The sequence below is a fragment of the Phyllobates terribilis genome, unplaced genomic scaffold, assembly GCF_046119375.1.
Source record: "Phyllobates terribilis strain yellow unplaced genomic scaffold, ASM4611937v1 Scaffold_10__3_contigs__length_209671492, whole genome shotgun sequence".
In the NCBI taxonomy this organism is placed as follows: domain Eukaryota; kingdom Metazoa; phylum Chordata; class Amphibia; order Anura; family Dendrobatidae; genus Phyllobates; species Phyllobates terribilis.
This window is the reverse complement of record NW_027362770.1, coordinates 195,405,291-195,423,380: the sequence shown is the minus strand read 5'-3', so window position 1 is coordinate 195,423,380 and position 18,090 is coordinate 195,405,291. Positions and strand designations below refer to the sequence as shown.

Sequence of the window (18,090 nt, the reverse complement as noted above, 5' to 3'; positions counted from 1 at the left end):
TGCCTGCCATACGGGTGAGCACAGAAACGTTGCACTCAGGGACGAGGGCCACCGCACAGCTACAAGCAGTGGGGACAAAGAGATTAGTGGAAAGGGAAGGCCTCCAACTTCACCTGGCAAGGAGGATTCTTTACTTGCTTCCAGGCTGCCCGGACTTCCACTTCTAGCCAGTAACCCTAACCCTAACCCTAATCACCACCAGTAATGATAAGAGGAAACCGCCATTAAGTTGTCAACTGATTATTGCTGCACCATAAATCCCTGCACTACAACGCCCAGCATAACCTATAACATCAACACTGCCCTGGAGCTAATCTCTTCCTGTGGAGAGCCACACCATCCCTGCTGCAGTAACATCAGCTCCAGAGGATCTGCTCCGCAGCGGCGGCACCCTCTAGCCGCACTCCACAGGTGGCGTCACGAATTGTATACAAACTCTATAAATCCCCTATAAATATACCCCTGTTATTGACCGCCCTGGGTCACGGACCGGGTCACCGCCACTGTGACATCCCCCAACATCTACCGGCCCGGCACTGGGTACCCCACGGCCCAGGGGGCGCGTCAATAGCATTTGCCTGCATGTCCATCATATTGTGCTGCCCTAAACAATTATCACCCCCTGCCTATCCATCTTGTTGCTTTTGCTGCCACTAGACAGCTACAAATCTCCTCACTGTCCATTGTGTTATTTCCATATGGGAACCCTATCCTGTTTCAGGTAAATATAATAAACCTAAAACTGCACTCAGATAAGGGATAATTTTTGGATGGTTGTTCAAAAATTATTGCTTTCTCACTTTACAAACAACAAACCTGCCGCTGATCCTAAAATAATGGAACATTTTTGACTTTTTGAAAGTCATTGTTCCTTCATGGACCATACTGTCATTGTGCCATCCACTGGCAATCTCTGATCCCCGCCAACCCAACAGTCCATGCCACCAACTAGCCCCCTCTGCTCACTCCATTCCAAAAGCCAATGCCACCCACAGTCATCCCTCTGAACAACCCTCTTCCCCAAGCAGCATTGTATCCTCATTGCCCTCCGTCACAGAGCTTCACTGCCTATTTTTCTTCCTTGGCTGCACTCTTTTAATGCGCTGAAGGAGTTGTCAGACACTGAAAAGTAGATTTTTGTTACTCACCGTAAAATCTGTTTCTCATTGGGGGACACAGAACCATGGGGATAGTCTGCTGCCACCTGGAGGCTGACACTATTATTGCATTTAAATAAAATTGGCTCCTCCCCAGCAGACTATACCTCGCCTGCTGGAGTCAGGCGTCCTCAGTTTTGTGAGAAAGCAGTAGGAGAAGAAAAGAAAAGGATTAAGGCAAGAAGAAACATAACTGCACGCCCAAGCGGGCAACTAAGGGAGGTATCTGTGTCCACCCAATAAAGACACAGATTTTACGGTGAGTACCAAAAATCTACTTTTCTCGTTAGTCTCATTGGGGGACACGGAACCATGAGACATCCTAAAGCTGTCCCTAAGGTTGGAAAGAATTAAATTTAATACTGTTACCAACTAGTCTTGTGCCGTAACTCACGCAGAAGTCTGGGCTACTGCCACCTGCAGTACCTTCTTACCAAGGTTAGCATAGGCCGAGAGGCAAAAGTGTGAGTACTGTAAAACTTAGTAAATGTATGCAACAATGCCCAAGTATCTGCTTTACAGAGCTGCAAAGCCAATGACTCATGATGAACCACCCAGAAAGCTCCCACCGCCCACGTAGACTGGGCCTAATCCCAAATGGGGCCACCCTGGCCTTAGCTCTTGATCCAGGCAATGGTTGCTTTAGAAGCAGCCTGACCCCTATGAGGGCCCTCCGGTATAATAAACAAGGAATCAGAGCGCGTGAATGAGGCTGTGGCCGATAAATAATATCGTATGGCTCTAACATCATCCAATCTGTGCCGAGCCTCCTCAATAGGATGAGATGGTGCCGGACAAAAGGAAGGTAACATAAAGTCTTCATTAAGGTGAAAACTAGAGACGACGTTTGGGAGAAAAGACGGAACTGGCCTCAACACTACCTTATACTGATGAAGAATAAGGTAAGGAGAGCGACAAGACTGAACAGCAAGCTCAGAGACCCTCGTAATAGAAGTGATGGCTATAAGGAAAGCTAGCTTATAAGACAGAAAAAGTGAAAAGATGTCTCTGATAGGCTCAAAAAGGCAGATACTGAAGAGCCTCCAAAGCAAGATTCAGATCCCAAGGACCAAGGTGAGTCTGATAGGGTGGCCTAATGTGCGCCACCCCCTAGAGGACAGTCTCAACATGAGATTTAGATGCCAAATCCCTCTGAAAAAGAATAGCCAGGGAAAACACCTGACCCTTGAGGGAGTTAAGTGCCAGTCCTGCCTCCAATCCGAACAGAAAGAAGGAGAGCAGTGCTGGCAAGGAAAAAGACATTGGTGAAGTAGTAGTAGATTCACACCAATGAAAATAAGCCCTCCAAGTGCGATGGTAGACTCGCAATGAGGGTGGCTTACGGGCTCTAATCATAGTCTGGATGACTAATTCAGACAAACCTGCTGTCCTCAAAATCGCTGCTTCAACAACCATGCTGTTAAATTGAGCTCCGTTAACTTTGGATGGAAGAACAGACCCTGGGACAGAAGGTCTGGACAGTCCAGAAGAGCCCATGGGACTTTCGCCAGGAGATTGATAACATCAAAGGTCAGTCTGGAGCAATGAGAATGACTTGAACAACCTCTGCTCTGATCTTCTTGAGAAGTTTAGGTAGAATTGGTAGGGGTGGAAAGAGGTAAGGCTGAGACTTCTGGGACCAAGAGATTACCAGTGCATCAACTGCGATTGCCTGAGGATCCCGGCACAATGGCACAAATTTTGGCACCTTGTGGTTTAGTCTGTATGCCAATAGATAGAGATCTGGTGTACCCCACCATAAAGAAATCTGCATGAACACCTCCGGATGAAGAGCTAACTCTCCCAGTTGTCTACCCCTGGTACATGAACTGCCAAGATTAGAGGAACCTTGTCCTCTGTCCACTCCCAAATCCCTGCGACCTCCGCCATTGCAGATGGACTTCATGTGCCCCCCTGGCGATTGATCTAGGCCACAGCAGCAACATTGTCTGATTGAACTCTGATCGACAACCCTCAGACTAAGTGCTGCCAATGTAAAAGAGCCAGACGGACAACTCTGACTCGGCTCTAAACTCCCTGGACAGTCAAGTGACGGAAGATTGCTCCCAGCCAGAAAGGCTGGCATCTGTGGTGAGCACCTGCCACTGAATGGAATGAAAAGAGCGACCCTGTGTTAACAGGAGTAACGTTAACCACCACCTGAAACACTGGCAACAGCAAAGGGGGAGATGAATAGGCCGATCCAGGGACTGTATTGAACTGTCCCAAGAGGCTAGAAGTGTGTTCTGTAGAGGCCCTGTTCGAAATTGAGCAAACGGTACTGCCTCTAACGTCACCACCATCTTTCCCCGGACCTTCATGCAAAAACGAAGGGAATGCCTGCCCAGACACTTCAAAGTTCTGATGGAAAACTGAAGAGATAATCTCTTCTCCTCTGAAAGAAATACTGATGTTTGAATGGTGTTGAAAACCATTCCCAGAGACCGTAGCTGCTGTGTCAGAACCGAAATAGACTTTGCCCTGTTGAAAATCCAACCAAATTGCTTCATTGGCTGTAGAACGATCTGCAGGCTCTCTAGATTCTGAACAAAGGATGACGCTTTGACAAGAATATCGTCTAGATAGGGGAAAGCAATTATCCCGCTGGACCATAGCAGCGCCATAACCGGAGTCAGGATCTTCGTGAATACCCTGGGCGCTGTGGCCAGTCTGAATGGGAGAGTCCTGAATGAATAGTGATCTTGACTGACCACAAAGCGAAGAAAATGCTGATGGGCTGGAAAAATTGACACATGCAGATAAGGGTCCTGAACTGACTCTCATGCTGGGAGAACTGGGAAGGCGAGAGCAAAAGAAATGATCCTAAGATAGAGTGGTGAACTCTATTTTGTAACCCGAAGAGATGACCTCCCTGACTCAAAGATTGTTGATTGTCCCAAGCCATGCCTCCTGAAAAAGGAGTAGGCAGCCACCCACCTGGGAAGAATCCCCAAGTGAGGCCACCTGTCAAACATTGACTTTCCTGTTGCTTCTGGACCCAAAGGGCCTAGCACCTGATACAGAAGGGCGTCTGGTGGGTGTTGTCTAAAGGTAGCTTTCCTGCGCTCCTGAAAGACCTTGTCTGGGTGTTCCCATGCTTTCTGTAAAACCTCTGTAAATTCTTCATGGTTAGAAAAGCATCTGGCCATGCTCTTGTCAGTAATAAGAGTAGGCGGCGCAGATGTCTCACCCAGAGAGGCGTCAACACCCGATACCAAACTGTCCACAAATCTCCCTCAGCTTTCCCACCTGATATGGATCTAGAATGCCCTCTGAACGAGAACTGGATTCTGAGTTCTGAAAGGAGAGAATCCCTTGAGGAGGGGTAAATAAATCTGGGTGCCTCCCCTATGAAGGTGACCGGGATGAGAAACTAACCCGAGGCCATTTGGACCGACTTGGCAATTGGCCATATTGGTGCAGGATGGCTTGGGGATCCGATTCACTCGCAGTGGCAAATCGGAGCTCCTGGGGCGGTATTAGTTACTGGCAATCATTCTACAACTGTAACCAGTGTCCTGGACACCCTGGTTAGTTTGGCTACAGACTGGGCTAAATCATGAGCCCAAGTGGGGGGGGGTGGGCATATTTTCCACAGATGTCAAAGAGGTCCCCAGGGCAGTTACCAGCAAGGAAGCAGGAGGGGTACAGGTAGTACAATAGACCACAGACTGACCAGTGGAAAACTTACTATTAGAAGTTACGGTACTTAATCATAGTAAGTGACAAGTGCAGACTGCGCTAATGAGCATGCACGATCCTCTCTAGACTCAGACATTATGAGTGATAGAGAAAGGGAAGAAAGTATCTAGGAGAGTCCACCAAACAGTGACACAAAACTGTTAGAATGCCTACAATCAGCCCCCCAGTAGCCAACAGCCTATCACATCCACGTTGCAGGAATCTGTTCCCCTTGTGAGCTTACTATCCCATGAGGAGGAAGACGCTAAGGTGATTCTGTGACCCATATGACTTAAAAAGTGCCGGGGCATAAGGAGGAAGAGGAAGGGGCAGAGCCAAAGGGGCAGGAACCCGGCGCTCATAGGCCGGGAGTAACACGGCCGCCGACTTGCTGGGAATGTCCCACCCAATGATTGGCTGGAAACATTCAGTCAGCCAATTGGCTGAGCTCTCCAACAGCATGTGACATACTTGTACATACTTTTTTTTGAAATGAGGGTGACCATACTGTCCTGTTGCTCATGGGCATAAAATTGTACCATACGCAAGGAAAGACTCTTTAAAAAGGTTTTTTTGCTTATGCCATAAAGTAAACAAATAATTTAATTACTGTTAATAAAATAAAATAATAATAATTCATTGTTTTTTCGTGGGCCAAACTGTATAAATCCTGGTGCTTTTCCATGATTCACTTTATGATCAAACACTAAACCTGTTGCTAATCCCCAAAATAGGGATAATTAATAATTTTTGAAGGTTAAAAGAACCAAAGCAATTGCTTCTAGATTTTACAAACACCAAACTTATTGCTACTAGTGATGAGCGAGCGTGCTCGCCACTGCTCGGTACTCGCCCGAGCATCTCACTGCTCGACATGCTCGCCGAGTATTTCCAGGTTGCTCGGGTGGATGCTCGGGTCCCCTCCCTGCATGTTTGGCACTCTTTAGGGCACCAATGTACATGCAGGGATTGTCTGCCACACACTGTAATGCCGTAGCCATGTTGGTTGTGGCATTACAGTGATTGGCTGGCCGCACAGCGTCATCAGGACTATATCAGACCTGGCGCCACCATGCTCGTCACAGTCACTCCGGAATCAGACAGTGTATGGAGAGCTGCTGCTGACCTGGGGACAGAATTGGCGCATTAATAGTTAGATATAGGTAGTGGTACTCCAGGAGTATATATATATATCCATCTGAACTAACAGTCCTTCTGAGGACTAATCCAGTTGCATATATTAATGCTGATAGCAGGAGTTAGGCAGGCAGGGTTTGTGGCAGACTGCAGTGCATGATACAGCACAATAGTGTGCATTGCACGTTCTGTCTGCTCCTGCTGTTACAGATATCTGTAGACATAGCCCCAGATATCAGGGGCCAGGGCTAATTTTTTTTTTATCTTAATCCTGATTATTTACTTAAAAATCAATACAGCACGCCATTTAACTGCTCAATTTGCTTCTTAGCAGAATACAGCCAGATTTTTTTGATTTTATTCGCATTACTGTATCGGAGTATCATGCCACTTTTATGGACTGACAATAAAAAAAAACATACAAAGAACAAGCTAAAATGGAAAAAATGTTAAGAAATATTCTTTCCAGGGTAATGAATTGTATATAAGGCCAAGAAATAATAATAAAAAAAGTTATGGACTGTGGAAGACATTTATGTGACCAGAATGAACACTCATCTGGAGCTGATGATTCCACCTAGCACCTGTCCCTATTGTAAATGCATCTAACAGCGTTATCGATAGGGAATAGAATTGAATTTACATTTTTTGGGCAGTACCAGCAGCACGCAGTAAAAGGCAATAATACCTGGCTGGATCGGTGTAATACGCTATCCATACTGGGATACCTCACCGTAAACAAATTTCAGATAAGACAGTTAATATTCTAGAATATAGAATCTATTTGAATTGTCCTTCCCATTATTAAGGAGTGTGTCTCCTATACTGTTATTGCATATGCAGCAATTTCAAGGGCTGCCAAAAATTAGGATGCACTCCAATACTCATTTGAAGAGACTAAAAAAAAAAAAAATTTAAAAACACAATAGGATCTGTAGTATAAAAAGCAGACTCGCCAATGTAACCTCAAGGTAATCACATTGTTCAGCTCCTGCACCTCCTCCAGTTAGGCCTCCATCTCCGAAATGACCACATCAGTCACAAGCTGACAGCACTGCAGCACTGCCTTGGCCAAGCGGCAACAGGCTGTGCTGAAGATAACATGCTTAATGCTTAGGTGACAAACCGCCCAGCGCTGCAGAGTTGTTGAAAGCTGTAACACAGCAGCCTGATCTGTGGCTCTCACAGCTGAACATACAGCCAAGCATGGTCGTGTGTGACAATGGGCGGAACCTAGTGACGGAGAAATGACAGCCGGAGTAGATACGGTTTCCCTCTATGCCAGTCTTTTCATTGAGCTAAAGAATATGGCTGTGGTGAAATACAGCTCTCACCGAGAAGCAGTGTCATGCTGAAGTACATTGGGCCCACCAGAAGATTTGATTCTGAGGGCCCACCTTTCTCCCTCGCTCAAAAGCCCAATAGCAGCTGCAAAGTTTGCGCTATGTTCTCTCCTGATGGAGAAGCCCACAGGAGGATTCTCCAGTTCTCTGGTGGGCCCGTCCCACTCTGCTGAGAAGCAGCCCTGGCTAAGAAAAGTCTGTGTGAAGGTGCCCGGACACTATGGCTGCTTTTTTACTGAGAGGTAAACCCACACAAACACGGGGAGAACATACAAAATCCTTGCAGATGTTGTCCTTGGTGGGATTTGAATCCGGGACCCCAGTACTGCAAGGCTTCAGTGCTAACCACTGAGCCACTGTGCTGCCCTCTCTGTTCTCCCTCGGATATCTAACATGCTGGAGAAACTTGCACCTCCTGCCACTCAGTATCTTCAGCTCCTTTGTGAGAAACTAATGCATTTGGGCAGCCACTCAGTCTACCAAATAAAATTCCTGAGAAGGAAATTGTGGATGGCTTCCCTACTGGTACTGGGCGCAGTGCTAATACCATGGCATCGTGCCATAAATATTCCAGGCTGGTTGGAGCAAAGCTCATTCCCACAGAAAAGTACCAGCAGCAAGCTAAGCAAATGGTGACCTCTATCATCATGAATAATTTGCTGGTTGACTAGGAGACCGATTACTGCTGCTGTCTACCTTGTGAATAATGTGTTGAAGCTTGATTGACCCAGGGCCCGCAATCCTATGCGTCGGGAAGACGTGTTCCATTCCAGGGTTCCACTGGGTTCCGGCTTCCACAATATTAGCCCAGTGATGCGTCAGTGAGATGTACCGTCCCTGGCCACATTCACTTGTCCACCTGTCTGTGGTTAGGCTGTCCTTCCCACTAACTGTGCTGGTGAGGGTATGGGTAATGTTCTGGGACCTGTGCTTGTATAAGGCAGGGATGACAGTGGGAGAAATAGTGGCGGCTGGGGACCGAGGGCCAGCCGCAGCATGAGGTTATGAAAAGCTTCCGCCTTCACGAGCCTGAAAGGCTAAATTTCTAGTGCAAGCAGTAGAGAAATGTGGCAGTTTAGTATTGTGGCCTGTGGGTGGTTGGCTGTGTATTTGTGCTTGCGTTCAAAGGAGTGAGTTAGGGACAACTGAATGCTGTGCTGGGACAAGGACGTGGTTGCTGATGGTGATGGTTGCAAGAGTGCATCGACAGGTGCAGGGTGGGAGGCATTTTTGCCTACATCATGGATGGAGGCTTGGCGTGTATGTACAACAGAGGAAGAGGCAGTGGTGTCACCCGCAGATATTGTTTCTGGACCTTGGCGTTCGACCCATCAACTTCATCGTCCACCACCTTGTCTTACACTTTCGCACCCTGGTCCTCCTCCTGACTTTCTGTCCATTGTGTCTCATCACCATCCACCTCTTGCGACAGTAATTGCACTTTCCCGCCGTCACCTTCATGTGACCATGGCTGCTGAAATATTTGGGCATCGCTACATGCGATCTTCTGTTTCCCTGCTTGAAGCGGGCCGGGCGAGAGGCCCGAATCTATAAATGGAAAAATGAACAAAACAGCTCATTGGAGTGTCCAAGTGTGGGATCATTTGTTTCAGGGCACTTGGAATGGTGGGAGGAAGGAGGATCAGGGTGAGGAATATGCCAACTACAAGTTAGAAAAATTTCCCGGATCCGCACATTCCTCAACCACGAATCTACAAAAACACTACTGCACGCGCTCATCATCTCCCGCCTCGACTACTGCAACCTCCTGCTCTGTGGCCTCCCCTTCTACCACTATCGCACCCCTCCAATCTATCCTAAACTCTGTTGCCTGACTAATCCACCTGTCCCCTCGCAATTCCCTGCCCTCTCTTCTCTGTCAATCCCTTCACTGGCTCCCCATTACCCAGAGACTCCAGTTAAAAACCCTAACCATGGCATACAAAGCCATCCACAACATGTCTCCTCCATATATCTGTGACCTAGTCCCCTGGTACTTACCCGCACGCAACCTCCGATCCTCACAAGATCTCCTGCTCTACTCCCCTCTTATCTCCTCCTCCCACAACCGTATACAAGATTTCTCCCATGCATCCCCCCTACTCTGGAACTCTCTACCCCAACACATCAGACTCTCGCCGACCGTGGAAACCTTCAAAAGGAACCTGAAGACCCTCCTCTTCCGACAAGCCTACAGCCTGCAGTAACCACCGCTCCACCATACTGCTGCACGACCAGCTCTACCCCACCTACTGTATCCTCACCCATCCCTTGTAGACTGTGAGCCCTCGCGGGCAGGGTCCTCGCTCCTCCTGTACCTGTCGCTGTCACATTTTTGTTCAAGATTATTGTAATTGTTTTTGCGATGTATACCCCTTTTTCACATGTAAAGCGCCATGGAATAAATGGCGATAAAGTAATAATAATAATGTGGTCCAGACTCACGGCTACTGAGACTGGACCATGTGGAAGACAGGGTGGTGGTGGTGGCAAACTGACTGGAAGCATTATCTGCTATCCAACCAACAACCTTTTCACACTGCTCTGGCTTCAATAGTGGTGTTCCGCGGCCCCCTAGAAATTGGGACAGGAAGGTAGTTCGACATGAGGTGGGTGCTTGTTGTGCTCCCTCAGCAGGCACAGTATCATCTCACCCACGGCCTCGGCCTCTGCGTGCACCATCACCATCACCATTACGTCCACTTCCCCCTCCCTTGCCTCGCACCTTGCCCATTTCCAAAGGAGTTTAATATTTGTCACGTTGCCCAAAATGTCTGTATTATTACCGCAGTAATATAGGATCACGTCTGATGACTACGGTTTTAGGCAGTGTCCTGGGTGTCAGAAATGCTTCCAGGGGTCTTCCCCATGCTGTTCCCATGTCTTTTCAGCACTGTATGCATGTGTCACACAGCACATGGCCAGATAAGATTGTAAAATGTTAAAATGACATTTCCCGGTGAATGCATTTGTCACGGTTGAAAGCAATGCAAAAGTATAAAAATGCATCAAAAATGCTACGAGTGAACATAGCCCAAGGTGTGGAGGAGTATTTTTGTTTTTGTATATTTCTTTTGCCTTATATACAAGTCATTACCCTGGAAAGGATGTTCCTTAACATATTTCCCAGGAAAATCCATTTTGGTTTCGTTTTTGTATATTTTATTGTGAGTCCGTAAAAGTGGCGTAATACTCTGACAACGTTGTTGACAGCAGTGACCTGGGAGTCAGAGATGCTTCCTAGGGCGATCCCCATGCTGTCCTCATGTCATTTGAGCACTGTTCCCAGGTTTTAGGCCCCCTGCAGACCTCCGGGGGTGGTGGGGGCGCCGGAAAAATGCTCGAGTTTCCCACTTACATTGGGCTCGTTACTCGGTCCAAGCACTCCAGCATTCCAATTTTCTCGACTCGAACAATGAGTACCCGAGCATTTTAGTGCTCACTCATCACTAATTGCTACTCTACCAGAATGGATAATTTTTGGACCACCGTGGATTCTTCTGTGTACACTGCCAGCATGGCAGTCATCTGCCCTTAAAAATAGATCATTTTTGGATCATAGGCGTCTATCTTGAGGTCTCTTTGACTTTACTAACCCTATGCTTGTTTTAAAGAGTTTGAAAGGGCTTGGATACAGTCCTAGGAAATCTCAGAGTGTTACACACATCTTTTCAGAGCAATCGGAAGCTTTGGTCTATTTTCAATTTGTGTCTAATCCGTTCATTGGAAATCATAGACAAATTTGGCAACAATGGTAAATTAAAATTTCAGAAGGTTCAATAATTTCTACTATTTCTCTATCTATAATAATGTGTTGAGTTTACCTTCCTTTCAATAATTTCACATCATCAAAGTTCAGATATTTCGGTCTCCTGCGCACGTCTCTCTCTGTCTTGAACAAGACGTTCTTCTGCTTCATATCTATGAAATTAGACAATTGTTAAAGAGAAACCTCATATCCCAAAGTGATATTCCACATTATCTTCAAGACAGTACATTATTGGGGAATGACGCCAAAGCTGAGCCTTGTGGCCCTTCTGGAGCCAACATTGGTAAAAAATGCCATTTATCACTACATTATCCATGTCCGTACCTTGGAAGCTGATCTCATAGCTGTGTATACCAGCCTCGAATGGAATCACATCATTGGCATCGGCAAGATACATGTTCTCCAGATCGGAGGACGATATGGTGATGCTCATGTGATTCACGATCTAAATAAATAGAACATCGTTAAAAAGTATTTAATTCTCCAGGCATTTCTGATTTTTGCCAGTGCCCACCCCAAAATCTTTAAAATGTACCCGAACTATTAAACTATTATGCATTATTTGTAATATTTGTCTCTTCATCCAAAGCAGAGAGACATTGTGGGCCACTTAACCTCTAGAGCAAGGTGTAACCATAAACTCTGCACCTTCTACAGCTCCACCGTTGAGGATCGCCCATTATTATGTGCCCAGCGCCCACTTACAGAGTGGCCATATTGTGTCCAGGTGCCATATTCATCCCTCCAGTACCACAGCCACTCCGTGGTCAGAACATATTCAGACGGTTTCATGACCGATGATGCGGTGGAGAGACGACGAACGCGGTGCCCGCCAGATCTCATGGTCAGAAAGTCAATCGGAGGAATGCTGCAGGTGAAAAGTGGAAGTGGTTACCTGGTTTTTAAGTCCAGTTTGGATACACACATTATCATTTCTGGACGACCCGTACCTGTCAACCTTTGGGTCGCAGTAACATTTCTCAACCTCCTCCATGTTGGGAACATCTTCCCAGGTGGTTCCTCTGTAAATCTGCCAGCGGTAAGGCAGGTAGTAATGCATGTCCGGGCAATCATCTGGGAATAAAGCAGAACCCCGCATTACCTGGCCTATCCAAACCTAAATCTCATAATCCCTCCATGGGGGTCACTTACTTCCTAGGTCGCAGTATTTCCAAAGATTAGAAAGACAGATCTCCGGGACTCTGTTAGGATTAGCGGGAGAAAAAGCTACAAAAAAAAAAAGAAAAGTAAAATATAACATTTTTTTAATGGGTCATTGTCATAGAAATATTAAAATCTCTGCAGCCACTGTAGTGCAGGGACACTCACCCCCTCTCCCTCCTCGTCTATCACACAGATTAGCAGTCAGACCAGAGCTTACTATCTAAGCGACCTTTATGAAGAATGCCCAGTTGACAAGTAAGAAATTAGATGTGGCTGGAGAGTGAACTATCTTAATTAACACGCAAGAGCTCCTTTTAGGACAAAAGACCCCGGCAGTACTAACGAGGATGTCTGCATAGACAAAGAGTTATAGTTTGGACAGGTAATTGAGCCACGGGAAGTCTTTTTAAAGGGTTGGACAACAATATGGACTTGTGTTTACACATAGATAGAGTAGAGGAAGAGGCTTCTTTCGTCCCTAGGAAATGCATTTTGAATTCAGGTGACACTCTGGTTTCCTGCAAAGGAAATGTTATACATTTACAATAGATGTATGTCTCTGAAAGAAAATATTGAATATCGAAGTTTGTATAAATCCGATTGTGATGGGAGATACCTTTTCGGCTTCAGGGCTAATAGGGGAAGAAGATGTTTATTTTTTCATAACTGTAACCCCTGCTTATAAGCCACAAATCAATATTGGGCAAATTGCTGACAGCAGCCATGTCATGTTTGGTCTCTGGGTGAAGGTAAAATCCTGATAAAAAATATGGCAGCAATCTTGAACTTCTGCGATCATCAGGAGAGAATTAATCGCATAAATTGAGAATTTCATAAAATCCTGAAGGGCTGAGAACAACCCGGCCCACGTGAGGTCATCACGGGGGGTTGTGTGGGGGTAACTTAGGTACTCATAAAAGATCAAGCTGAATTATGATCTTGGCTCCTGCAGAGAGTTACACACATCGTGTATGCACGATACCCGTTCACTGGAGGTCCCCAAGTGAAGTGCTCTCCTTCGTCTAATTTGACTTGTCTATGCGAGCACCTTAGTAAGTTTCCTTCGTTATTCCTACATATTTAATGTGACTGCTTATGTATATGTGTCAAGGGTGTGTCAGAAGTGACAGACAGGTGCCCAAAAAGTTGGTTGCAGGAGATCTCTACGTTTGGCATTATCGCCGGCCGAGAACGTTTTGAAAAGGGAAAAAAAAAAAATTACATTTTTTTTTCTCTGTGTGTTTTTGGGCGTGGACTAGAGATGAGTGAGCATGCTCGCTACTGATCGGTGCTGGCCCGAGCATCTCACTGCTCGAGATGCTCGGCACTCGCCGAGTATTTCCAGGTTGCTCGGAGGGAGCTCGGGTCCACTCCCTGCATGTTTGGCGCTCTTTAGAAAGCAAATCAACATGCAGGGATTGTCTGCCACTCACTGTAATGCCACAGCCATGTTGGTTGTGGCATTACAGTGATTGGCTGGCCGCACAGCGTCATCAGGTGTATATCAGACCGGGCGCCGCCATGCTCGTCACAGTCACTTCGGATCAGACAGTGTAGGGAGAGCTGCTGCTGAGCTAGGGAGAGATTTGCTTGTGTATTAGGTAGTGTAGGGAGAAAAATCGTACATTACACATATCCATCTTAACAAACAGTCCTTCTGAGGACTAATCCATCTGCAGAGATATCAGGCAGGCAGTGTATATAGGCAGGCAGGCAGTGTATATAGCTGACTGCAGTGCATATAGCACAAGGCTCCATTCCAGTTCTGCCTTCTGCTGCTGTTAGATATTTCTATACAAAACCCAGGTCTCAGGGGCCAGGAATACTTTTCTTTGGATCTTAATCCTCATTATTTGCTTATAAAGCAATCCAGAGAACACAGTTTTTCTGCGCCATTTGCTTGTTGGCACTGCAGAATACAGCCAGGTCCTTTCCATATTACAGCGCTAGAAATTCAGCTATTTAAAACTGTGTTTTCTCCGTCAAACGGATCACATATACGTTGTCAGAAAATACTGCCATTTCTGGCCTCCATTAAAAATTTCCTTTAGTGTGTCAGTGAAGCAATTCACAGCAGTTTGCTGTTCAAACTACTTACCTACAGGCCAGGTATTTAAAACTGTGTTTTCTCCGTCACACGGATCACATATACGTTCACTCCAAACTCAGTCATTTGTAGTGAGCGTGGAAGATACTGTCCTCCATTTAAAATTGGCAAGGCACGTGGCAAGGGACGGGGAACTGGACGTGATGGTGATGGTGCATGCAGAGGCCGAGGACAAGGCCGTGGGCAAGCCGAAATTGTGCCACAACAAACATCCACATCTTCTCGCCTGACCTTCCTGTCCCAATTCCTAGGGGACCGCAGCACACCACTATTGAACCCAGAGTAGTGTCAAAAGGTTGTTGGCTGGATAGCGGATAATGCTTCCAGTCACTAAGCCACCACCACCACCACCCTGTCTTCCACACGGTCAAGTCTCAGTAGCCGTGAGTCTGGACCGCATATTCCTCACCCTGATCCTCCTTCCTCCCACCATGCCGAGTGCCCGGAGACAACTGATCCCACACTTGGACACTCTGAAGAGCTGTTCACTTTTCCATTTATAGATTCGGGCCTCTCGCCCGGTCCACTTGAAGCGAGGCAAAAGGAGATCGCGTGTAGCGATGCCCAAATATTTGAGCAGCCACGGTCACACAAAGGCGACGGTGGGAAAGTCTCACAAGAGGTGGACGATGATGAGACACAATTGCCAGAAAGTCAGGAGGAGGACCAGGGTGCGGAAGTGGAAGACGAGGTGGTGGACGATATAGTTACTGACCCAACCTGGCAGGAGGACATGCAGAGCGAGGACAGCAGCACACAGGGGGAGGGAGGCAGAGCACCACAACAGGCAGGAAGAAGCAGTGTGGTGGCCGCAGACAGAAGGCAGGCAACCGTTCCCTGTAATCCCAACACGAAGGAAGTTTCCAGTACAACTGTTAGGTCTTCCCGAGTCTGGTTGTTTTTTAAAGACTCTGCCGATAACCCCAAAAAGGCCATTTGCACCACCTGCCAGGCCAGCATCAGCAGGGGTGGCAAAACTAGCAGCCTGACCACCACCAGCATGATCAGGCACATGGCAGCAAAGCACCCGACTTTGTGGGCCGAACCCCAGGGTCCAGGAACAGTGTCTGCGGGTGGTACCACTGCTTCTTCCGCTGTTGTGCGTGCAAGCCAATCCCCTGTCCATGGTGCATGCGAAGATGCCTCCTGCCCTGCACCTGTCGTTGCACACTCTCAAGTAGAAGCATCAGGAAGCACGTTCATGTCCTTGTCCCAGCGCAGCGTTGAGTTGTCCATACTCCTGTCCTTGGAACTCAAGCGCAAATACGCAGCCAAAGCCCCACAGGCCACAGGCCATTTTTTTAATAGTTCCACAACAAGGGCCTTTTTGTACACCTGTCCGCCTCAGGAATAAGAGATAGAAAGTTCTCCTTGTAGTGTGGGTCTAGAAGTGTCACTAACCAGTAATGACTGTCACCCAAAATTTTGAGAACGTGAGGGTCATGGGAAAGGCAGCGTAACATAAACTCAGCCATGAGTGCCAGACTACTAACAGGCAAGACTTCTGTGTCCTCACCAAGAGGATGACTGACCATGCTCTCCTCCTCTCTGTCCTCAGGCCATCCACGCTAAACAGACGGTATAACAGTTGTGCAGGTAGTACCGTCTATAGAGCATGAAACTAGCTCCTGTTCTTCCTCCTCCTCCTCTTCCTCATTGTCACCCAATCCACGTTGGGATGAGATGAGGCTGGGCTGTGTGGAATCACCCTGTATGGTTCCTTGCTCCATCTCATCGTGCTCCGCCTGCAATGCATCCTCTTTGATTGTGAGCAGAGAGCGTTTCAGAACACAGAAAAGCGGGATGGTGACACTAATTATGGCGCCATCGCCCCTCGCCATCTTTGTGGAATCCTCAAAGTTTTGGAGGATGGTACATATGTCTGACATCCATGTCCACTCTTGAGGTCTTATGTGCGGAGTCTGAACTGAATACCGATGGCCTTGTTGATGCTGGTACTTAACAACTGCCCTCTTCTGCTCACAAATCCTTCCCAACATCTGCAGTGTAGAGTTCCAACGCGTGGGGAAATCACACACCAGTCTGTGAGCCGGAAGCTGCAAACGCTGCTGAAACACGCCAAGGCCGGCGGAAGCTGTAGCTGACTTTCTAAAATGGGCATAAAGGCGGTGTACTTTAACAAGCAGATCCAGCAGCTCCGGGTAGGATTTGAGAAACCGCTGAACAACGAGGTTAAGCACATGGGCCAGGCATGGTACATGTGTGAGCTCGCCTCGCCTCAGAACCACCACCAGGTTCCAGCCATTGTCATACACAACCATGCCTGGCTGTAGGTTCAGTGGTGTGAGCCACAGATCTGCCTACTCTTTCAGAGCTGTCCACAACTCTTCAGCATTGTGCGGTTTGTCACCTAAGCATATTAGCTTCAACACAGCCTGTTGCCGCTTGGCCGAGGCAGTGCTGCAGTGCTTCCAGCTTGAGACTGATGCGGTCATTTCGGAGATGGAGGCTGATGAGGAGGAAGAGGAGGCTAAGGAGGATGAGGTGCAGAAGCTGTAGACTGTGGGGGCAAGCCTGATTGACCTAGGTCCTGCAATCCTTGGCGCCGGGAGAACGTGTCCCGTCCCAAGGTCCGACAGAGTCCTGGCTTCCACTATGTTAACCCAGTGTGCCATCAGTGATATGTACCGTCCCTGCCCACAAGCACTTGTCCACGTGACTGTGGTTAGGTGGACTTTCCCGGTAACTGCGTTGTTGAGGGCACGGCTCATGTTTTGGTACACGTGCTTGTGTAATGCGGGGACGGCACTCCAGGATAAATAGTGGCGTCTGGGGACTGAGTACCGAGGGATGGCTGCCGCCATCAGGTTGCAGAATGCTTCCATCTCCACAAGCCTAAAAGGCAACATGTCGAGCTCAAGCAGTCGTGAAATGTGTGAATTTAGTAGTGTGGCCTGTGGGGCTTTGGCTGCGTATTAGCGCATGCGTTAACAGGACTGGGGTATGGACAACTGAATGCTGCGCTGGGACAAGAACGTGGACGTGCTTCCCGATGCTGCTACTCGAGAGTGTGCATTGACAGGTGCAGGGCAGGAGGCATCTTTGCATGCACCATGGACAGGGGATTGGCTTGCATGCACAACAGCGGAAGAAGAAGTGGTGGCTTATAATGCCAGCTGACATCAAGCCCAGGTTAGTAATGGAGAAAATTATTTTTCTTTTATTGCAGGAGATCGTTGGCTTCAGCTGGAATGGGCGTGATGGTAAGTATGGTTTAATTTAGCACAATAAAGAATTGTGTCTTTATTTCAATGAAAGGACTTTTTTCTGGGTGTTTGTGTTTTTTTTTTAACTTTGACTATGGGGTTAGTAATGGGGGTGTCTTATAGACGCCTCTCCATTACTAACCTGGGCTTGATGTCAGCTGGCATTATAAGCTGACATCAACCCCAGCCCTATTACCCCACTGCCACCGCTACAGGGCAGTGGGAAGAGCGAGGCTAAGTGGCAGAATTGGCGCATCCTATGGATGCGCCATTTCTGGGGCGGCTGACGGCTGGTGTTTCTAGCCTGGGAGGGGGCCAATATTCATGGCACCCTTCCTGGGCTATTAATATCAGCCCCCAGCTGTCTGCCTAGCCTTTGCTAGCTATTAAATTAGGGGGGACCCCACGTCATTTTTTTGGGATCCCCCATTTTAATAGCTAGTAAAGGCTAGGTATTCAGCTGGGGGCTGATATTAGTAGCCTGGGAAGCTCCGTGGGTATTACC

The 18,090-nt window shown here is 47.5% G+C and overlaps 1 protein-coding gene across 1 annotated transcript in view; it reads right to left on the bottom strand.

The window, feature by feature from the left end:
• Window positions 1–18,090, bottom strand: part of LOC141164850 (zinc finger CCCH-type antiviral protein 1-like) — a 56,956-nt gene that overhangs the window by 18,895 nt on the left and 19,971 nt on the right. The window contains exons 5-9 of the mRNA XM_073650474.1: window positions 12,240–12,314; window positions 12,038–12,161; window positions 11,793–11,955; window positions 11,412–11,532; window positions 11,143–11,239 (exon numbers count right to left, since the gene is read on the bottom strand). Of these exons, the coding sequence (XP_073506575.1) occupies window positions 11,143–11,239; window positions 11,412–11,532; window positions 11,793–11,955; window positions 12,038–12,161; window positions 12,240–12,314 (580 nt within the window). The remainder of the gene's footprint in view (window positions 1–11,142; window positions 11,240–11,411; window positions 11,533–11,792; window positions 11,956–12,037; window positions 12,162–12,239; window positions 12,315–18,090) is intronic.